Source organism: Macaca mulatta, chromosome 16, assembly GCF_049350105.2.
Source record: "Macaca mulatta isolate MMU2019108-1 chromosome 16, T2T-MMU8v2.0, whole genome shotgun sequence".
NCBI classification, from domain to species: Eukaryota; Metazoa; Chordata; class Mammalia; order Primates; family Cercopithecidae; genus Macaca; species Macaca mulatta.
In genome coordinates, this window is record NC_133421.1 from 40,652,429 (window position 1) to 40,673,626 (window position 21,198).

The following is a 21,198-nucleotide window of genomic DNA, read 5'->3' on the forward strand; positions in this document are numbered from 1 at the left end:
CTGACCTCAGGTGATCTGCCTGCCTCAGCCTCCCAAAGTGCTAGGATTACAGGTGTGAGCCACGGCACCTGGCCTTAGCTGCATAATCATAAATAAGTTTATTTTTCCAAATCTGTTGCTTCATCTGTTAAAGCTGGGGTGTGTGCTTATAAAAACTGTCTACCTCTCCTATAAAGTGTTTTTTGACCTGTAAAGTTATGTAAGGAGTAAATTTGAGATTTTCTTTTTTTCTTTCATTCTTTTTTTGGGGAATATGGCACTGTCAGTTTCAGATTTTCAATCCTTTTAGTTTCTTACTTAGACCTACTGGAGCTCCTCCTGGCCTTCATTTTTACCTGGTGTGACAGATGAGTACACAGTACATCAGAGCAGAGCATCCATTTACTCCATTATGAAGGTCTTGTCTGTCTCTATGCCATCAGTTTTGTCAAAGAGCACTTGGGTTTGACTTCTTTTGATATTCCTGCGTTTCTGTGGCTTAGACTACCATGTGTTAAGTGATGCTTTTTGAATTGTGGATTTTCTAATCTCCTTATAGATAGTCCACAGATGTTTCAGACTTGAAATGTCTAAAACTTAATTCAGTATATCTTCAAATCAACCTCCTCTTCACACCATATTTCTCTTTCTCAGTAGCATCATCATCCCTTCTAGTTCCCAATCTAGAGACCCTAATCATTTTAAATTCCTTCCTCTTACTTCTTTTATCTTTCTCATTGTTAGTCACCAAATCTTGGTTTTACCTGTGAGATCCTGGGCAATCAATTAAGTTATTTTAGTTATTATTGCAAAGGAGTCATTTGTATTTTCTCAAGAATAGCTTTTAGGAAAAGCATGAATTAGAGCAGAGCCTACCCAGATAAAGAGAACTAGATGACTGTGGTGCTGGAACTGGCTACGCTCTTTGACTGTCCCTTGGTTTTGTGTTCAACTCTTCCTCATGATTTTCTTCTTTCTGTATCCTTTCAGCTTTTGCCCCAGATAGTAACCCCTTCATTGTCTCAGTACTGCATGTCTGAAATTTTAGAAAGAAAATATGATTCAGCTAAAAAGTATCTCTGCTTGGCAGAAACTTTAATGTTAGGTTCTGGCCAGCCAGTTGATTTCTGGCTGCCCCTATGTCCAGTATGTGCTCCTGGCCCAGCAGTCATGTGATTCAAAATGTGACCACTTGGCTGTGCACAGTGGCTCGTGCCTGTAATCCCAGCACTTTGGGAGGCTGTGGCGGGCAGATCATGAGGTCAGGAGATCAAGACTGTCCTGGCCAACATGATGAAACGCCATCTCTACTAAAACACAAAAAATTAGCCAGGCATGGTGGCGCGCACCTGTAGTCCCAGCTACTCGTTAGGCTGAGGCAGGGGAATTGCTTGAACCCGGGAGGCGGAGGTTGCAGTGAGCCAAGATCGCACCACTTCACTCCAGCCTGGCGACAGAGCAAAACTCTGTCTAAAAAAAAAAAAAAAATGACACTCAGTGCTGTTTCTTCATCAGGCGCTGTTCTTAGGTATGTGTTTTAATTTTTTTGTTTTGTTTTGTTTTTGAGATAGGGTCTCACTCTGTTGCCTAGGCTGGAGTGCGGTGACACTATCATGGCTCACTGTAGCCTCTAGCTCCCAGGTTCAAACAGTCCTCCTGCCTCATATTCCCAAGTAGCTGGGAAGACAGGTGTGCGCCACCACAGCTGGCTAATTTTTCTTTTTATGTTTTTGTGGAGATGAAGTCTTGCTATGTTGCCCAGGCTGGGCTTGAACTCCTGGGCTCAAGCAATCCTCCTGCCTTGGCCTCCTAAAGTGCTGGGATTATAGATGTGAGCCACAATGCCTGGCCTAATTTTTTTTTTTTAGTTGGACCTTAATGGACTAATATTACTATTAGGTACCTTGGCAATGTCTTTCGAAACCATTTTCTCCCACTGCATTGCTGGAACTCTCACTGTGTCTTACCTATACTAATGTAGCATTATTCTCCTCCTCCTTCATCCCCAGATGACTACTTCTAGGTAATCTTAACATTTCTTCTGGAGCCAGTTTCCAGTAGAAAGCTTGTCTCTCCCATTGACTCCCTGCATAAAGTCCAAGTTCTGTAGTCAAACATGCAAGGTAATTTTGGCCTAATTTACTTTTCTAATCTTTTCCTTCTATTCCATCCTATATACTTACGCTCTTGCCCTGTGGTAAAGTAGCATAATACGAGGACATTGTTGCAACATTGTTTATACAGTGGCAACAAAAAGGAAAACAATAGAGCTGTGTTTCAAAAGGGGGATTATTGAATAAATGATGATACATTTATATTAGGGAATAATGCAATGTGTTGATTTAGCTTGTTAAAAGTGACAGAAATGCAATTCAAATTTATGTGTGCCAAAAAGGAATTTACTGACTCATATGCCTAAGAAAATCAAGAGATGTACTAGTTTCTTGCATGACTAGATGCAGAGCTTTGAACAATATCATCTGCAGAACATTTGTCTTCTCTGGCTCTTAACTCTACTTTCTTTGTGTCGGTTTTATTCCCAAGCAGCTCCTCCCAAGTTTTGGCCAGTAATGGTTTGTGTTCTCCCAGCTTAACAATCCCAGTGGAAAAACACCTCTTTCTCAGTTTTGTGGTTTCAGCAAAAGTGGTTGGTCTTACTGGCTTGGTGTGAGTTACATGCCGATTCCTAAGGCAGTCACTATGGCAAAGGGGATGGAATTTCTTGGTTATCTAGACCTGGATCATGTGCCCCTTCCTGGAATGCAGTGGTAAAGCCAGCCCTATCCAAATTGCATGAACTAAAAGGAGGGCATAGGGGCAGGGTTTTCACAAAGGAAAATTGAATTGCTGTTACCAGAATGAGGAAAAATGGATGCTGGACAGGCAGAACTAGCAGAAGTCCTCTACATCCAGCTTTTAAAAGGCCCAGAAAGATGACTCTGACACTTACCTTACAAGGTAGACGACAATGTGTGTGTGTACCTGCACATGTGTATGTGTAGACTGAGAAATGTATGAAATTATATATATTAACTGTTCACATTGCTTATCTCGGAAGTGTGATTGGAGGAGATAGAGGACCAATTTAATATTTCTGTTATTTATCTCTATGTTGTTTGGCTTGCCAGGAGCATATATTGTTTTTGTAAGAATAATTAAAAATATAAAACCCCAAAGTGGCTGGACGTGGTGGCTCACACCTGTAATCCCAGCACTTTGGGAGGCCAGGGCGGGGAAATCACTTGGGCTCAGGAGTTTGAGATCAGCCTAGGCAGCATGGTGAAACCCTGTCACTGCAGAAAAATACAAAAATCAACCATACGTGGTGGCATACACCTGTAGCCCCAGCTGTTCAGGAGGCTGAGGTGGGAGGATCACTTGAGCCTAGGAGGTCAAGGCTGCAGTGACCTGAGATCACACCACTGTACTCCAGCCTGGGCAACAGAATGAGGCCCTGTCTGAAAGAATAAATAAAAAAAAAAAAACACACAAAACCCAAGTTACAAAGAAGAGTTTTCCTCTTAGGAATATTGTGATACCTGGCAATTGCTTTTTGGGTGGTAGTAGTAAACAATGATAATAGCTGACATTTCCTAAGTGCTTTCCCTGCATCAGGAAACTGCATATTACATAATTTCTCATTTAATCCACATAATAACCTTCTGAGATATTATTAACAATTAATTGATGTGCATATAAACTGAAACCCAAACCTGGCTATCAGAATGATCTGGAACATTAAAACAAACATATCTGCAGCCCCACTTCCAAATCAAAATCTCAGGGGCAGGGCCTTATTTATATATTTAACAGGCATTGCAAGTGATTCGTTTATAACTAAAGTTTGTTTGGGAATCTCACTGGGTCATGTATTTAATCCATGGTAGCACAACTAGTAAGAATCAGACGTAGATTTCAAACCTAAGTCAAAGCTCTTAACAAATGCACTATTAATCACATGCTTATTACTATTATAATTTTATGCTTGGATAAATCTTTGTAGATGAGCATGAAAACCTAACCAACAGTTATGAGATATATTACTCTGGGGAAAATAAGTTCTCAATTCCAGGCATCTGATTTACAAATGGTTTTTTGAAACATAAGACAAGAGTTTACTCAATATAAGATAATCTTGTCATTGGCACAATATCATTATACATTACAAAGGTTAGCAGAATTGGCACCTTTTCTTAGCGAAATGACATATTACTATTAACACATTCATGAAATATGTTCAGATGAATGTGTTATTTTGTAAAGCACTTTAGTTTTAATCAGATTAGCATTTTTTGTCTATTTAACAAAAAATAAAATATAGACCGGGCATGGTGGCTCACACCTGTAATCCCAGCACTTTGGGAAGCCAAGGCTGGTGGATCACCTGAAGTCAGGAGTTTGAGACCAGCCTGGCCAACATGATGAAACCCCTCTACTAAAAATGCAAAAAATTAGCCAGGCATGATGGTGCACGCCTATAATCCCAGCTACTCTGGAGGCTGAGGCAGGAGAATTGCTTGAACCTGGGAGGTGGAGGTTGCAGTGAGCTGAGGTCATGCCATTGCACTCCAGCCTGGGCAAAAGGAGTGAAACTCTGTCTCAAAAAAATAAAAATAAAAATGAAATACAAAAACAGCTTCCCCCATACCACTCCTTATCCCACACCCCCATCCCCTATCCCCTATCCTTCATCTCTCTGTTTCTCACTCGCTTTCTCACTGTCATGTGTGTGCTCTCTCTCACACACACACACCCCCCACCTAAATAATTTCTTCTCTTACACCTTTAATATAAATATCTGAGTTTCAATTCAGTTTTGCAACCATTTAAAAGGCAAACATGGTATTTTGCTTCTTTCAGCATTTAATAATAAGGTAGTAAGTACATACTTTCTTCATATGGAAGGAAACCACCATATTAAGTTAATATTTGAACTTACACAATTATAATTTGCAAAAAAACAAATCAAGTTAATAATTTCTTAAGTAGTAAGTTGAAATAAATGATATTTTCCTAGCATGGTTGTCATTCAGCAGATAATAAGAAACTGAGATAAGAATGCAGGCAGTTGAAGTTCACTTCAGCCCGAGTGCAAGTGTACACAAAACAGCAAAAATATTACATAGAAAATAAAGTGAACGTTGTCCATTGGATTGAGTATGGTCCTACCATTTGTCACAGTGCACATATTCATAGTTGTGGCTATCTTTGGGGTCACTGCTATATTCAGACTTGTGTTGGAATTTGGAGTCATCTTGGGACTCGAGGTCATTTTGAGATCTGGGCTTGTCCCAGGATTGGGGTTCATTCTGGGATTGGTGCTACCATTTGTCACAGTGTTCATATTCATAGTTGTGGCTGTCTTTGGGGTCACTGCTGTATTCAGACTTGTGTTGGAATTTGGAGTCATCTTGGGACTCGAGGTCATTTTGAGATCTGGACTTGTCCCAGGATTGGGGTTCATTCTGGGATTGGTGCTACCATTTGTCACAGTGTTCATATTCATAGTTGTGGCTGTCTTTGGGGTCACTGCTGTATTCAGACTTGTGTTGGAATTTGGAGTCATCTTGGGACTCGAGGTCATTTTGAGATCTGGACTTGTCCCAGGATTGGGGTTCATTCTGGGATTGGTGCTACCATTTGTCACAGTGTTCATATTCATAGTTGTGGCTGTCTTTGGGGTCACTGCTGTATTCAGACTTGTGTTGGAATTTGGAGTCATCTTGGGACTCGAGGTCATTTTGAGATCTGGACTTGTCCCAGGATTGGTGTTCATTCTGGGATTGGTGCTCGTCCCGGTATTCAGGCTTGATGCGGTACTGAATACTGCCATAGAATTTGAGGTTGTTGATGTTGAAGTTGTTCCCGGAATGTTAACAAACATGAAGAGCAGGCCGATCAGTGATAGCTTGAACATCATCCTCCTCTGTTTCACAGTAATTAGATAATTTTAATTGAACACATGGATCACAAATAGGCAAGCATATATCCTTAATTGTGTTTATCAGTACATTTGTGTTATGTAAATGTTTGCTTTTTCACTGTTAGTGAACAAATAAAAAGCTTCCCTTTCTTTGTTGTCAACATCTGCTGACAGAAGACCTATTTTCTATTGAGGGCTACCAGCTGAAGGCAAAAACAATCCAAAGACTAAAAAAGAGCTTAACTGGCATTTTTCTATTTAAAAAAGGAAAAAAAACACTAGACATTCAATACAATAAATATGGGGGCTTGAGATCAGTATAGAGTAGGGTAGGGGCAAAGGCTGAGAGACAATTTGGGACAGTAGAGCAACAAAAGAAATAATGAAATTTTCTTATGACCTTTATTCCAACAATTTAAGATTTTAGTTTAGGTCACAAATTAGGATATTACTTCTAAATATTTACTCCAGAGACTAAAGAGGTTAAACCATAGGATTTCCCCAGTGCTGGGATGAGATTTTCTTCGTTAAAACAACAACAAAAAACTAGTAAGTTCATAGTTTTAAGGTTTAGAAATGAACAAAACCAACTCCTTCATTTTGTAAATGGGCTCAGACAAGGGACATAACTTGTCTGAGGGTGCATATCTAAAAATGACCCAAGCTAGAACTTAAGTCTGTGACTTAAAGCCCAAATTTTAACTGTAAAACTCTTAACATATATAGTAAAAGTTGCATTTGGCTCTAATATGTAATTGAGAACATTTCAAATTAATGTTACCTTTTGATATTTTTCTTTGAAGAGTAAGAATTCAGTCTTTCTCCAGTGTCTATGGGGAATCTGATTTCTCACTCACTACATTCTATTTAAATATAATTAGTGAGGAAGTCACGTGTTCTAAACTTGACCTGCCATTTGCTCTTTGGAAGTATCCAACTGAGTGTTTCCAGACAACTACGCATAAACAGATAGACTTTGGCAGAGATTAAAGAATTCAAATAAAGTTCTAAAATCTGCTTGCTTATTTAAAGAATCCAGTGAATAGCATTTGTTATTTCTCTTATCCATGTATACATTAATGAATTGCTTCACTGGATTGACTGTAACTAGATGAATTTACTGTTTTGCCTGCTGTGATTATTATGATTTTAAACCAAGTAAGTGTATTAAAGGTGTCTGCTTTTTTCTTAGAACATAGGGTAGTTTCTACCCATGGTTATTTTGAAGTTTAAAAAATAATTCAGTAATATAACATTTCAGGTATTTAATTTTTGGTAAATAAAGTAACCTTGGAAAAGAAGTTAAACTTCATTAATACGAAACTTAAGAAAAGGACTACATATGAAAGTGATACTTTTTCATACCAAGTTTACAAACTTTTGTGTGTTTGTGTTTGGTTTTTTAATGTATTAAACCACTCACCTTGAAGTGCATAAAGTAAATTTTTTAAAGGAGTTTTGTCTTTTGGTCAGCCAAGAGTTTTCCATGATAACTAGCATATAGGGAAGTTGAGTTGTATTGTGCTAATGTTTTCATCACATTGGCCAGCATACTTTAAAAATTGCAGGGCTGTGAACAATGGTGTTGACATACAAGGAAATTACAACATAAATGGCAGAAATACAAGCCGGTACATGTTCCTTGCTTGTTTTACTGTGCTATGAAGATCGTTTTTCCCCTGAATGAATAAACCATGAATAGAACCATGCTTGGTAAATCTTATTTATGTGGTACATATAATAACTTCACTTAACCGGAGGTTAATATGGTCAGATCTAAGAAGTAAACAAAAAAAGTTTCTTGGCAACCAGAGTAGATATTATGAATCAGAGTACCACAGTAATTTACAGGAGTTTGTCATTGTCCTCTCTCTGCTCACTTGCTCATTCTGTGGATTTCTTCAGGGGCATATAGTTGATAATAGTAATAGTAGTGTTTCGAACTTGAGCAAACTGTGACTTTATTTTTCTAATCCTGATCTTTTGAGTACTACACTTACACAACTCTTTATTGATGCTTCAAATACCTCAGTCTCAACTTGTTTAAAATTCAAAAGGTAGCATTTTCTGCTTCCTATTTTTGTATCTACATATATTATTCTCATAATCTCTTGGTTAATTGTATCATCACCTAGCCAAATGTTTCTCCAACATTGGGTTTCTCATTATCTTCTCTTTCTTATTTCTCTTAAGCTCCCCAGTCCTCTTGATGATGATTGAGTAAAATTTAAATTCTATTTAGTACTCAAATGCTCCCAAACAAACAAAAATCAATTTGCCGTTATTCGGGTCTTCAAATACCCACCAACTTTGTATCTTTGTGCAGCCTCCTCAACTCGCCCAAAGTATAGTAATAGCCCCCTCTTATCCTAAGTTTCACTTTCCATAGTTTCAATTACCCATGGTCCACCATGGCCTGGAAATACTGAATAGAAAATTCCAGAAATAAACAATTCATAAGTTGGATGTATTATGAGAAGGTTAATAACCCAGCACTATGTCACAGTGCTGCATCAGTCAACTCACTTCATCTTACCACATAGGCATTGTGTCATATCACATCATCACAAGAAGGGCGAGTATAGTACAATAAGATATTTTGAGAGAGAGACCATGTGCACATAGCTTTTATTATAGTATATTGCTATAACTTTTATTTTATTGTTTTTAATCTCTTACTGTGCCTAATTTATAATTAAACTTTATCACAGGTATTTATGTATAGGAAAAAAAAATAGTATATATTGGGTTCAATACTGTAATTCTCTGGTTTCACGTATCCCTGAGGGGTCTTGGAACATATCCCCCACAGTTAAGGGGGTACTACTGTACTTTCCTCATTCAAAATTGTGTTGTTTCTTCAAGTTCCACTCATGTCATCACCTTTTATAGGATCCTTCCCTAATTCTTCACATCAGAATCAGTCATTTTAGTATTTTATACTTATCAGAGTCTCCTTTTCACTAAAGAAACTAAATCTTCCACCATATTCTGGCTTTTTTGTGGTAAGATACCACCTCTTATTCCTTCTATTCCCTCTACCTTCTGAAATATCGAGTGCTTATAAAGAATAGGATACAGGGCCAGGTGCAGTGGCTCATGCCTGTAATTCCAGCACTTTGGGAGGCCAAGGTGGGCAGATCATGAGGTCAGGAGATCGAGACCATCCTGGCTAACACAGTGAAACCCCTTTTCTACTAAAAATACAAAAAATTAGCCGGGCGAGGTGGCACGCGCCTGTAGTCCCAGCTACTCAGGAGGCTGAGTCAGGAGAATTGGTTGAACCGGGGAGGCGGAGGTTGCAGTGAGCTGAGATCACACCACTGCACTCCAGCCTGGGGCACAGAGCAAGACTCCATCTCAAAAAAAGAAAAAAAAAAAAAGGACACAGTAAGTATTGGAATTCATTGAAATACCTCCTGTTTCACCATGTCGGAGGGCTGGCATAATTAATGTCTAAAGTAAGAGTTATTTGGTTATTTGCAGTTTTCCCTTCACATTAGCATAAATTTGGAAGACATAGGCCTGAGTTTAACTTTCATCTCTACTTTCCTGGCTGCTGTTTTGAGAGGATTTCTTCATTTGTACAATGTGGATCATAATGCACATAATCCCTTGTCTGTAATCTGAAATCCAAAAATCCTCCAAAAACTTTAAGTTTTATCAAAAATAAAAAAGTTTGACACCACAATTTATTTGGTGCAAATGCCTTATCTGCATTGGTGTGAGGTTTTTAGCTATCTTTATTTGTTTCACTTAGTGTGGATAGTAAATGTTTCACTGCAGAAATATTGATGAGATTGATTTTGGGGTGCTGTTCCAGTTTTTACTGGAGTGTTACATAATACATGATAAGAGTAGTACTTAGCATATTCATGTTCCTCTTCCTTCTGGGCACAGCACCATGCCACTCTTCGCATTCTGATAGTTAGGTGGTACCGTCTGACTGAGTTCTGGCCACTAAAATGTCAGTTCCAGTGATGTACAATCGACCCTTGAACAACAGTGGGGTTAGGGGCACTGAATCTCCACACAATTGAAAATCTACGTATAACTTTTGACTCCCCAAAAACTTAACTACTAACAGACTGTTGATCGGAAACCTTTTGATAACATAAACAGATTAACATGTTTTGTAAGTTAATGGTGTATATGCTATATTCTTAGAGTGAAATAAGCTTGAGAAAAGAAAATATAGCTCAAAAAATCATGAGGAAGAGAAAATATATTTACTATTCTCTGAGTGGAAGTGGATTATCATGAAGGTCTTCATCCTCGTTATCTTCATGTTGAGTAGGTAGAGGAGAAAGAGGGATTGGTCTTACTGTCCCTGGGCTGGCAGAGGTGGAAGGATTAGCACGGTTCAAACCCGTGTTGTTTAGGGGTCAACTGTATATCATTTTTAAGCCTGATGTCTTAACTTCTCACCAATCTTCCATTCTTGCTTTCTTCTGTCAACACCTACTAGAAACAGACGGTTCAGTGGAGGGGGTCGCCAAGACCCTAGAAGATGGTAAAACCATTAGAAGACATGATCTAAGGGAAATAAACTTTTGTTGTCCTAGCCAGTGATATTTTGGGATTATTTGTGACAGAAATTAGTTTGTGCTGACTAACATAATTACATGCTGGACATTTTGCCTTTGCCTCTTCAAATCCACTCTGTTCTTTACCCTGCTCTGTGCAGAGGGTATCTTTGGGCTCCTCTCCTCTCTGGCTTTCAGCTGGCCCATAGGGAATACAAGCAGAAGATTGGAGGGAAGAAAGAGAGTAAGGATAGGATGTATATATTTTTGGCTCCCTTTCTGTAGGGTCCCTGTGGGCTGGCTGCATCCCTCCACGCAGTATGGTTTTTGTTGGGTGACCCTCTCCACACAACCTACTCTGCGTCTACTTTTTGCTAACTGCTTCCTGCACTCACTACTTTAGGTGTAGTATCACACTGTCTCTTAGAGTTTCCTTAAAACCTGCCTTCTCCTTTATACATAATCTCTAATATCTCAATTTGAATGTGCCACCTGTTTCCTGCTAGAACTTTAATTGCTACAAACAGTATGTACACTGTATCATCTTCCTAAAATCAACCAGGCATGGTGGGATGTGAGCTATAGTCCCAGCAACTCAGGAGGCTGATGTAGGAGGATTGCTTGAGCCCAGGAATTCAAGGCTACAGTGAGCTATGGATACCCTAACCTGGGCAACAAAGCAAGACCTTGTCTCTAAAAAGCAAAAATTAAGTTTAAAAATAGTGTCTTTCTTTATATACTTACATTGCTACTTTCAGTTGATCTGTTTTTGAAATGTTTCCAGAACTGTCTTCCCTCACGTATTGATTCTTCCAAAATTCTTAAGAAAATGGAAAAAAGTAATTTCTGAAAATCATGAGAATGATCATAAATTTCATACAACACTTTCTTGAGAATTTCAAATCACAGTTTTAATATTTTACTTTAGAAACAGGTCCAGTTTTCGCTTCTGTAATTTTTTTCTTTGGTCTTTTTGGATATATATATATATTTTTTTCCATGAAAAGAACACAGAGATCTTTTCTTGAGTGATATTTGCACAGACATTACCTTGGCAATTTTTTTTTTTTTTTTTTTTTTTAGAAAACCCTATTAAGTTTTATGCCATGTCTATGCTCATTGCACCTGTGCCTCATGTCTTATTTATTTATTTATTTTACAATTTTTTTTTTTTGAGACGGAGTTTCGCTCTTGTTGCCCAGGCTGGAGTGCAGTGGCGTGATCTCGGCTCACTTCTACCTACACCTCCTGGATTCAAGTGATTCTCCTGCCTCAGCCTCCTGAGTAGCTGGGATTACGGGCACCCACCACCACACCCTACTAATTTTCGTATTTTTAGTAGAGATGGGGTTTCACCATGTTGGCCAGGCTGGTCTCGAACTCCTGACCTCAGGTGTTCTGCCCACCTCGGCCTCCCAAAGTGCTGGGATTACAGGTGTGAGCCACCGCACCTGGCCTTCATGTCTTGTTTAAATAGGACTTCTAAAGTTTGAAATGAGGCCAGCTTCAGTAGCTCATACCTATAATCCCAGTGCTTTAGGAGGCCAAGGCAAGAGAATCACTTGAAACCAGGAGTTTGAGACCAGCCTGGGCAACAGCATGAGACCCTGTCTCTACAAAATATATTTTTTAAAAAATTAGCCAGGTGTGGTGGCACACACCTGTGTAGTGTTAGCCACTTGGGAAGCTGAGGCAAGAAGATTGCCTGAGCCCAGGAGTTCACGGTTGCAGTGAGCTATGTTCCCTCCACTGCAGTTCATCCGGTTAAGGGGACAGAGCGAGACCCTGTCTCAAAAAAATTGTGTTTTGAAATGAATTTATGTATGTTTGGTTATTTCTGAAAGCAGTTCAGGCCTACAGCCATACCACCCTGAATGCACCTGATCTCTTCTGAAAGCAATTCAGGTTTTCAGGATTAAAATTTTTATGCTACTAGGTTTTTAACCTATATTTAAAAGTAGAACATTTAAAACATTTTAGTAGTATATAGCACTGAAAAGTGGACTTTTAGTGTAGACAGTTGTTTTTCAAAAAACTATTTTGTAATCCTGGCTACTTGGGAGCCTGAGGTGGGAGGGTCGTTTTGTTATGCCCAGACCGTTTATTCCCCGAAGAAGACCACCAGAGTCCAGAGTCAAAGCTAAGCAGCAAGGATCTTTATTACAGGTTCGAACCTGGAGCTCTCACTTGCTCGTGAAACGAGACGGGCAGGAGAGCTCCCCTACTGAGCTCCGAACAATGTTATATAGTCTAAGGAAAGTAGGCATAGAATCATTATACAAATTAGAGGTATGATTGGCTGGAGTTTGAACAAAGCGATTTGGCAAACTATGATTGGTTCCCGCCATTTCTGATATTTCAGTACAACCCTTGAGGCAGAAGAGCAGTTTTACACAAAGGCAGTTAATTATATTGCATCAGGTTGCACGACCAGTTTATGGCTATCTTGCTTAAACACACCTTGTGACCTGGCTATCTTACTTAAACATTCCTTGTGACCTGGCCTCAGAAAGAGAAACATGTACTTACAGAACTTACGAAACCTCTGGTACGTGCAAAGATTAGAGAGCAGAACAAGGGTGTAGCGGGTGGGGGGCGGGTACACATCTATCTTTGTGTCCTTTCATTTCTCCCTTCTCATAAGTAACTGGATGTCCAATCTTGGATTTCCAGAGTCTTATAATATAGCCTCACTTTCTGGGTGCAGGAGAGGCTGGTGATGGCTACGGAGGACCATTAGTTGGATGGTATCAAACCTTTCTCTGACAAATTGTAAAATTTTATTTACCACACAGGGGCCTATAGTGAATAGAAGTAGTAAAGACATTAGGGGGCCTAAAAGGGGTGCCAGAAGGGAAAACATTGAAGAGCTCCACCAATTGTTAGCGGCTGTAGTGAATTGTTGCTTTTTCATTTCTAAGCTTAGTTCGTGTAGGCGTTGGACTCTTTCCTCAACTAACCCTGACTCATTTATATAGAAACAGCATTCTTCTTTGAGGAACATACAGGTACCTCCTTTCTCAGCCGTGAGTAAGTCTAAGGCTCTGCGGTTTTGAAGGGTGACCTGTGCTAGGGAGGTGAGCTGCCGCTGAAGGGAGGCTAGGGAATAGGCGGAGTCTTCCATAGCAACAGAGAATTGTTGTAACAGCTTGTCGTTTTCTATCATGGAGTGTTGTAGGGCCCCTCCTGCTAACCCCGCTGCGACGACAGAGGTGGTTAAGGATATTCCGGCAATTAGTGGTAGAAAAACTGCTCGTCTATGTCGCGCAGTTTTAGTTGGGGCGGTCCCTGCCCAGCCTATGAACTCTGCCGGGGTTAGCAGTGTCAGTCGGGGAACTAGGGTAACAGGGATACACAACTGTCCGTCAGAGATGCTTTTGGACAGAGTTTTTAACAGAGTCATATTACACCAGAAGAACACACCAGGGGGAGCATATATGGGACTATTAGGGTATGTAGCCGATTGGTTGCAGAGGCTGTTGCTAAATGCCGAATAACAATAGGGGTATTTCTCTTGGTATGGGTCACGGTACAGGGCTACATCGGGTATCGTGACTATCGATGAGTTAAAACCTGTATAGTTTGTGGGAGGGGAGGATAGAGGAACAGCCGTTAATGGTGGTCTTCCTAGGGTTGCACACATAAAGCAAGAGGACAGGTCGCCTAAACCAGTGAGGTTGGCGAATGCTAGCCCTTCCCGTAATAGAGTTAGCCAGGAGAAGGGCTGCAAGTCTTGTGATAACTTGGTTTCTTGCCTGTGGATTTGTGTGTGGATTAAGGGTTGAATCTGGACTAGACTTCTCCACAGATATAAATGGCTACTGGGCCAGGTACTAGTTGATGAGTAATATACTCCCCCATGTTGTGGGGTTGTCCACCGAGAGTCCCATGGGTCTCTAATTATCCAAGTGTAAGTGACGGGAGACTCAGTTTTGTAAAAATACCACCCTTGTCATTCTCTCCAGTATCGGACAGAGTGCGTCTTACAGTAGCTATATGGGCAACCTGCACTCTGGTGCCACCAATAATTTTTACAATTATATTCAGTTTGATCATATTCAAAACAGATCATGGGTGTTGCTGGTTGGGCAATCTGGAACCTAGTGAAATTGAGGTAAACTATAGTATTACACCCTGAGGGGGGGCAGTCTGTGCTAGCTAGCAGTTTACCCGCTTGGGGGGTTTCCCCGGGGTGAGTTTTGTTTTCATAGAGCCAGAACCTCCAGACATAGGGATTAGACGGCGCAGCAGTGAGGAGAGTCAGATGCATAAGGCATAAAAGCATAGGTAAGCTAGACATGGTTACGGCTATGGGGATGACGGCGCAGGGTTAGCTTTAAGGGATTGTTATTAGCTTTGTCTACAGTCCATGTAACCGGTGCTCCAGACGGCTCGAGAAGGTCGGATGTTGGGTCCACTGGTTTGACGTGTGTGTAGTGGATCCACGAAGCGATGCCTTCTACTTTGAGAGCGGTGGGAGTAGTCAGGAGTACTTGCAGTGGTCCTTTCCACCTGGGTTGAAGAGTTTCTTGCCGGTGGCGCTTGACTAGGACCCAGTCTCCCGGCTGGAACGGATGAGGCGTCGGCGGAGGTCCTGCCTCGTACAGTTCTCGTAGTCTGGGCCAAATTTCCTGGTGAATTTTCTGTAAGGCTTGTAAGGAGAACAGGAGCTCAGAGACATTTTCAGTTTCAGGTTTGAGTAAGTCATCTTTTAGACTGGGGACCAGGGGTGGGGGTCTGCCATACATGATTTCATATGGTGTGAGGCCTAGTCTGTAAGGGGTATTTCGGGCCCGGAACAGAGCGTAGGGGAGAAGTACTACCCAATTAGCGCCAGTCTCCATGGTCAATTTAGTTAAGGTCTCCTTCAGAGTCCGATTCATCCTTTCTACCTGTCCTGAGCTTTGGGGCCTATAAGCACAATGTAATTTCCAATTTGCCCCCAGAATGGAAGCCAAATCCTGACTTACCTTAGCAACGAAGGCTGGTCCATTGTCTGACCCTATTTGGACGGGAAAGCCATACCTGGGGAGGATTTCTTCCAAAATTTTCTTTGCTACAACCTGAGCAGTTTCTCTCTTAGTTGGGAACGCTTCTGTCCATCCTGAAAAAGTATCTACAAAGACAAGTAAGTACTGATACCCATATTTTCCAGGCTTTATCTCAGTAAAGTCTATTTCCCAATAGATACCAGGCCTAGTTCCTCTACACCTAATTCCTGTGGTGGTCTGGGTTTGGGGGCAAGCGTTGTTTAGTTGGCAGGCTTTGCAATTTGTTGTGACATCGCTGGCCAGTTCAGCTATGCGCCTGATTCTAAACTTGGCGTGCCTGATTAAGTCCATCATCCGCCGGGCACCCAGGTGGGTTGTCCGGTGGATGTGTTCCAACACCTGCCGTCCTAATTTTTCTGGTAGGATGGTTTGGTCATTTATATCAGTCCACCACCCATTTTTAACCTGTTTTAGTGGAAGCGTGTTCATCCATTCGCGATCCTGTTCGGTATAGTCGGGAAAACATGGCAAATTTCGCGGGCCAGGATCGGGGAGCTGGAGCGCGAGGAGCTGACTGGGAGCTTTTGCTATGCTCCTTGCGGTTTGGTCGGCTAAGAAGTTGCCTCGAGCAATTGGCGTAGTTGGTTTCTGATGCCCAGGGCAATGTACAATAGCCAATTTCTTTGGTTTCCACAAAGCAGTTAATAGAGCTAGGATCTCTTGCTTGTTTTTTATTTCTTTGCCTTCGGCTGTTAATAGTCCCCTTTCTCTGTAGATGGCCCCATGTATGTGCGCAGTAGCGAAAGCATAGCGGCTATCCGTGTATACTGTTAGTTTTTTCTCTGCCCCTAGGGTGAGGGCCTGTGTAAGGGCTGTCAGTTCGGCTCTTTGGGCCGATGTCCCTGGAGGCAAGGGTTCCGCCCAGATTACCTCAGTCTCTGACGTTACAGCCGCTCCTGCATACCGCTGGCCTTGGTGGACATAGCTGCTGCCATCAGTGAACCAGGTGAGTTCTGTGTCGGGGAGCGGACGATCTTGCAGGTCCTCCCGCACCCCATGCACCTGAGCCAGTATCTCAGTGCACTCATGGGACGGGGCGTCCAAGTCTGGATTTGGCAGCAGTGAAGCAGGGTTTAAAGAGGTTGGGGGCAGAAAAGTTATTCTGAGGGGGTTTAACAGCAGTCCTTGATAGTGGGTGAGCCGGGCGTTACTCATCCATCGGTCCGGCGGCTGCCGGAGGACGCCTTCAATGGCATGCGGGGTTATAACGCGCAACTCTTGCCCCATGATAAGTTTATCAGCGTCTCGGACCATTAGGGCGGTCGCCGCAATTATCCGGAGGCAGGGTGGCCAGCCAGCAGCCACTGAATCTAATTTTTTTGACAAATAGGCAACTGGCCTCTGCCAGGGGCCTAGGTACTGTGTTAACACGGCTTTTGCAACACCCTTACTTTCATCCACGTATAAGTGGAAGGGTTTGGAGACATCAGGGAGCCCCAGCGCGGGGGCTGATAACAAGGCAGTTTTGATTTGCTGAAAGGCCAGCTCAGCCTCTTCCGTCCAATTGAAGGGCTGCCGTTCCTTTGTTGCCTGGTATAGGGGCTTGGCTAACTCAGCAAATCCGGGTATCCATAACCTACAGAACCCTGCCGACCCCAGGAATTCTCTCACTTGCCGTGTTGACTGGGGTCTAGGGATGCGTAGGACTGTTTCCTTTCGGGCTTTGGTTAGCCAGCGTTGCCCCCCTTTTAATAGGTACCCCAGATAAGTTACCTCCGACTTGCAGATCTGAGCCTTTGTTGCTGAGGCTCGGTAGCCTAGCTCCCCCAGAGTCTTCAGGAGGTCCTCAGTCCCTCGAACACAAGTTTCCGGGGACCTGGCCGCTATTAAGAGATCATCAACATATTGCAAAAGAGTTATTTCAGGGTGTTGCCGCCGGTACTCACCCAGATCTTCATGAAGGGCTTCATCGAACAGAGTTGGCGAGTTCTTGAACCCTTGTGGCAGTCTGGTCCATGTTAGCTGACCGTTGATGCCCCTCTCAGGATCCGTCCATTGAAATGCAAAGAGTTCTTGACTTTTGGGAGCCAGAGGAAGGCTGAAGAAAGCGTCTTTTAGATCAAGAACGGTATACCACTGTTTTTTGGGATGTAAGGCACTCAGAAGGGTGTATGGATTGGGCACAGTGGGATGTATGTCCATGACCCTTTTATTAACTTCTCTTAAATCCTGTACTGGCCTGTAGTCCGTACTGTTGGGTTTACGAACAGGTAACAGTGGAGTATTCCAGGATGAGTGGCAAGCCCGTAGGACTCCCTGGTCTAGGAGTCGGCGGATATGGGGCGTAATTCCTTCTCTTGCCTCCAGGGGCATAGGATATTGCCGAACCCGAACGGGGTCCGTCCCTGGCTTAACTTCCACAAATATGGCAGGTCGATGTTTAGCTAGCCCCAAGCCCCCAGTTTCTGCCCACGCTTCAGGGAAACGCTGGAGCCAAGAGTCAATTCCCTGATCGGGGGGCTTTTGCTCTTGATGGAGTCGGTACTCATCTTCTAAGGTGACAGTCAGGATAGATATTGGCCTGTTTTGGGAATCAGTTATCTTGGGCCCTTCTGGCTCAAAGTGGATTTGGGCCCCCATCTTTGTCAGCAAGTCCCTCCCTAGTAGAGGGCAGGGGCTCTCTGGGATGACTAGGAAGGAATGGGAGACTTTTCCCGTTCCTAAGTCTACAGTCCTCTGGGTTGTCCAGGGGTATTTTTTGATGCCTGTGGCCCCGTGCACCCAGGATGTTTTCTTAGACATTTTTCCAATTGGTTTGGTTAGGACTGAGCGTTCCGCCCCAGTATCGACCAAGAAGCGAACTGGGGACCCCTCCACTTGCAAAGTTACCCTGGGTTCGGGGAGGGGGTCCGAACCCCGTCTTCCCTAGTCAGAGTCCTGGGTAACGAGTACGGAGGTAGGGTTAGCTGGTCTCCGTTTCTTTGGGCAGTCTTTAATCCAGTGGCCACGTTCCTTGCAATAAGCACACTGATGTTTTTCTAATCCTTGCCTAGGGCCTTGCTTTTTCTGCTTTCTGTTTTGGCCATTTCCTGCCTGGGGGAAAGCTGCTACTAAGACTTTGGTCATTTCTTTGGTTGCCTTGAACTGTTTTTCTTCTGGAGTATCCCTATTATTATAAACTCGCTGGGCCATCTGAAGGAGGTCCTGAATCTGCTTTCCCTCTAAACCTTCTAATTTCTGGAGTTTTCTTTTAATATCTGGTGTTGCCTGGTTTACAAAGGACATTACTACCGCTGCCTGATTTTCCGGTGCTTCCAGGTCCATAGGGGTAAACTGTCTGAAGGCTTCCATTAATCTCTCTAAATACACAGCGGGGCTTTCTGTCTTACCTTGTAACACAGAATATACTTTAGCCAAATTGGTGGGCTTGCGAGCTGCAGCCCGGAGACCCGCCATTAGAGTCTGGCGATAAATGAGCAGTCGTCCCCTACCTTCTGCCGTGTTGTAGTCCCATCTGGGCCGGGTCAAAGGGAAAGCCGCATTAATGAGGTCAGGATTTGCAGTTGGCTGGCCGTCATCTCCTGGAACCAGTTTTCTGGCCTCAACTTGGATTCTTTCCCGCTCCTCCGTTGTGAACAGGATTCGGAGGAGCTGTTGACAGTCATCCCAGGTCGGCTGGTGAGTAAACATGACACTGTCTAACAACGAGGTTAGATCTTTGGGATTATCTGAGAACCGAGCATTTTGGGACTTCCAATTGTATAAATCACTGGTGGAAAAAGGCCAATACATGAGACGGGAGAGCCCGGTATCATCGAGCGATCCTATTTCTCTGAGAGGCAGGGCTACAGTGGAGTCAGGGAGTCGGGAAGCTTGGTCCCGCTGTACGCGGCCTCGTGTTCAGCCGGCCGGCCCCCCCAGGTTACTTTCACTCTCGGCTGCTTCCGCTTCTCGGTTTCCCTCTACGGAAGCACCACCCTGGGGGACTGGGTCCTGCGGGATAAGGTGCTGATATGGTGGGGGAAATGTGGGTTCTAACGTTAGGGGGTCCTGGCTGTCCGGCAGCACAGGGGCCGAGGGAGCAGAGGGAGTCTTTTGTCTTGTAGGTCGCGTTACTAGGACTTTGCAGGGCTCAAGGATGAATGGAGTTATCCAGGGTGGTGGGTTTTCCACAAGATCCTGCCACACTAGAATATAAGGAATTTGATCAGGATGTCCTGACTGCCCTGGCAGGAAAATCTTAGTTTTTACCTTAGTAATAATAGAGAGACAGAAAGTTCCTTCAGAGGGCCACCCTACGCCGAAAGAGGGCCACTCCGAACGGCAGAAAGTAACTAGCTTTCCCTTCTTTAGTTCTACGCTTAAGTTACGCCCCCGAGCCTTCACATCCTTAAAATTGGTAACAAGGAGTGAGAGCGGCGTGCTCTGGTTGTTGCCCATCTTTGGACTGCTCCTACAAAGAGAAGGGGGGACGAAAATGAGTGTGAAGCAGAGGGGAGTATCCGACAGGTCCGGTCCTGGAGGGGGAAGAAAAGGTTTTATGTTTCGTTTTGGGCTTACACTTAACACTTAACAATAACGGACAGACAGTAATAACGATGAGCATTCGCGAGCGCGTGTCGGACTTCCGACCTGAGTCAGACGGGGCAACCAAGGATGGAGGCCCCCAGATGGGCACTGGGGAACGTCTCCCACCAGTCCCGAGTGGCTGTCTTCTAGCGCGTCCGCCAAGACCGTGCCACTTACAGAACAGACCAATACAGATTACAGATTACGGATTTCGCGAAATTTCAGGGAGACAGACAGAGACAAAGACAGAGACAGTGACAAAGCCGGCTTACCTACAGATTAAGATCCGTTGACTTGGGGGTCTGGTGGGCTTGGGGGAAATCCCGGACGAGCCCCCATTTGTTATGCCCAGACCGTTTATTCCCCGAAGAAGACCACCAGAGTCCAGAGTCAAAGCTAAGCAGCAAGGATCTTTATTACAGGTTCGAACCTGGAGCTCTCACTTGCTCGTGAAACGAGACGGGCAGGAGAGCTCCCCTACTGAGCTCCGAACAATGTTATATAGTCTAAGGAAAGTAGGCATAGAATCATTATACAAATTAGAGGTATGATTGGCTGGAGTTTGAACAAAGCGATTTGGCAAACTATGATTGGTTCCCGCCATTTCTGATATTTCAGTACAACCCTTGAGGCAGAAGAGCAGTTTTACACAAAGGCAGTTAATTATATTGCATCAGGTTGCACAACCAGTTTATGGCTATCTTGCTTAAACACACCTTGTGACCTGGCTATCTTACTTAAACATTCCTTGTGACCTGGCCTCAGAAAGAGAAACATGTACTTACAGAACTTACGAAACCTCTGGTACGTGCAAAGATTAGAGAGCAGAACAAGGGTGTAGCGGGTGGGGGGCGGGTACACATCTATCTTTGTGTCCTTTCAGTTTGAGCCCAGAATCCAGTTTGGGCAACAAAGAATTCCGGTCTCTTAAAAAAAAAAAAAAAAAAAAAAGGAAGAAACTATTTGGAAGTTTTGTGAACAATAGATATGCAAAAAGGACATTGTTATAATAGGCCTAATTGTGAGTACTTTCTAGAATGTATATAAGCATGATTCTCTTCAATAGTAAAATGTCAGCCTCTTCATTTTAGAAATCTAATATAGGAAAAAGAACACATTTCTCCTTAGTTATGAAACACAGGTTCTCAGTGTGAATGCCCATCTTTGAGCAAGTTTGTCTTCCTAATGATATAATACTGTAAGTCTGTTA

At 43.0% G+C, this 21,198-nt stretch overlaps 2 protein-coding genes across 6 annotated transcripts in view; one reads left to right on the top strand and one right to left on the bottom strand.

The window, feature by feature from the left end:
- NF1 (neurofibromin 1) overlaps nt 1-21,198 on the top strand; it is a 299,361-nt gene that overhangs the window by 179,463 nt on the left and 98,700 nt on the right. The window lies entirely within an intron of this gene.
- Nucleotides 3,294-6,739, bottom strand: LOC144335428 (uncharacterized). Its single transcript, XM_077970744.1, has 2 exons — nt 6,684-6,739; nt 3,294-5,905 (listed from the first exon to the last, which is right to left on the bottom strand). Exon 2 carries the CDS (start codon nt 5,897-5,899, stop codon nt 5,060-5,062), a length of 840 nt encoding a protein of 279 aa, XP_077826870.1. The 5' UTR covers nt 5,900-5,905; nt 6,684-6,739; the 3' UTR covers nt 3,294-5,059.

What these genes read in the sequence shown, in the direction of transcription:
- LOC144335428 (XM_077970744.1), bottom strand. Translation starts at nt 5,899, where the DNA reads ATGATGTTCAAGCTATCACTGATCGGCCTGCTCTTCATGTTTGTTAAC.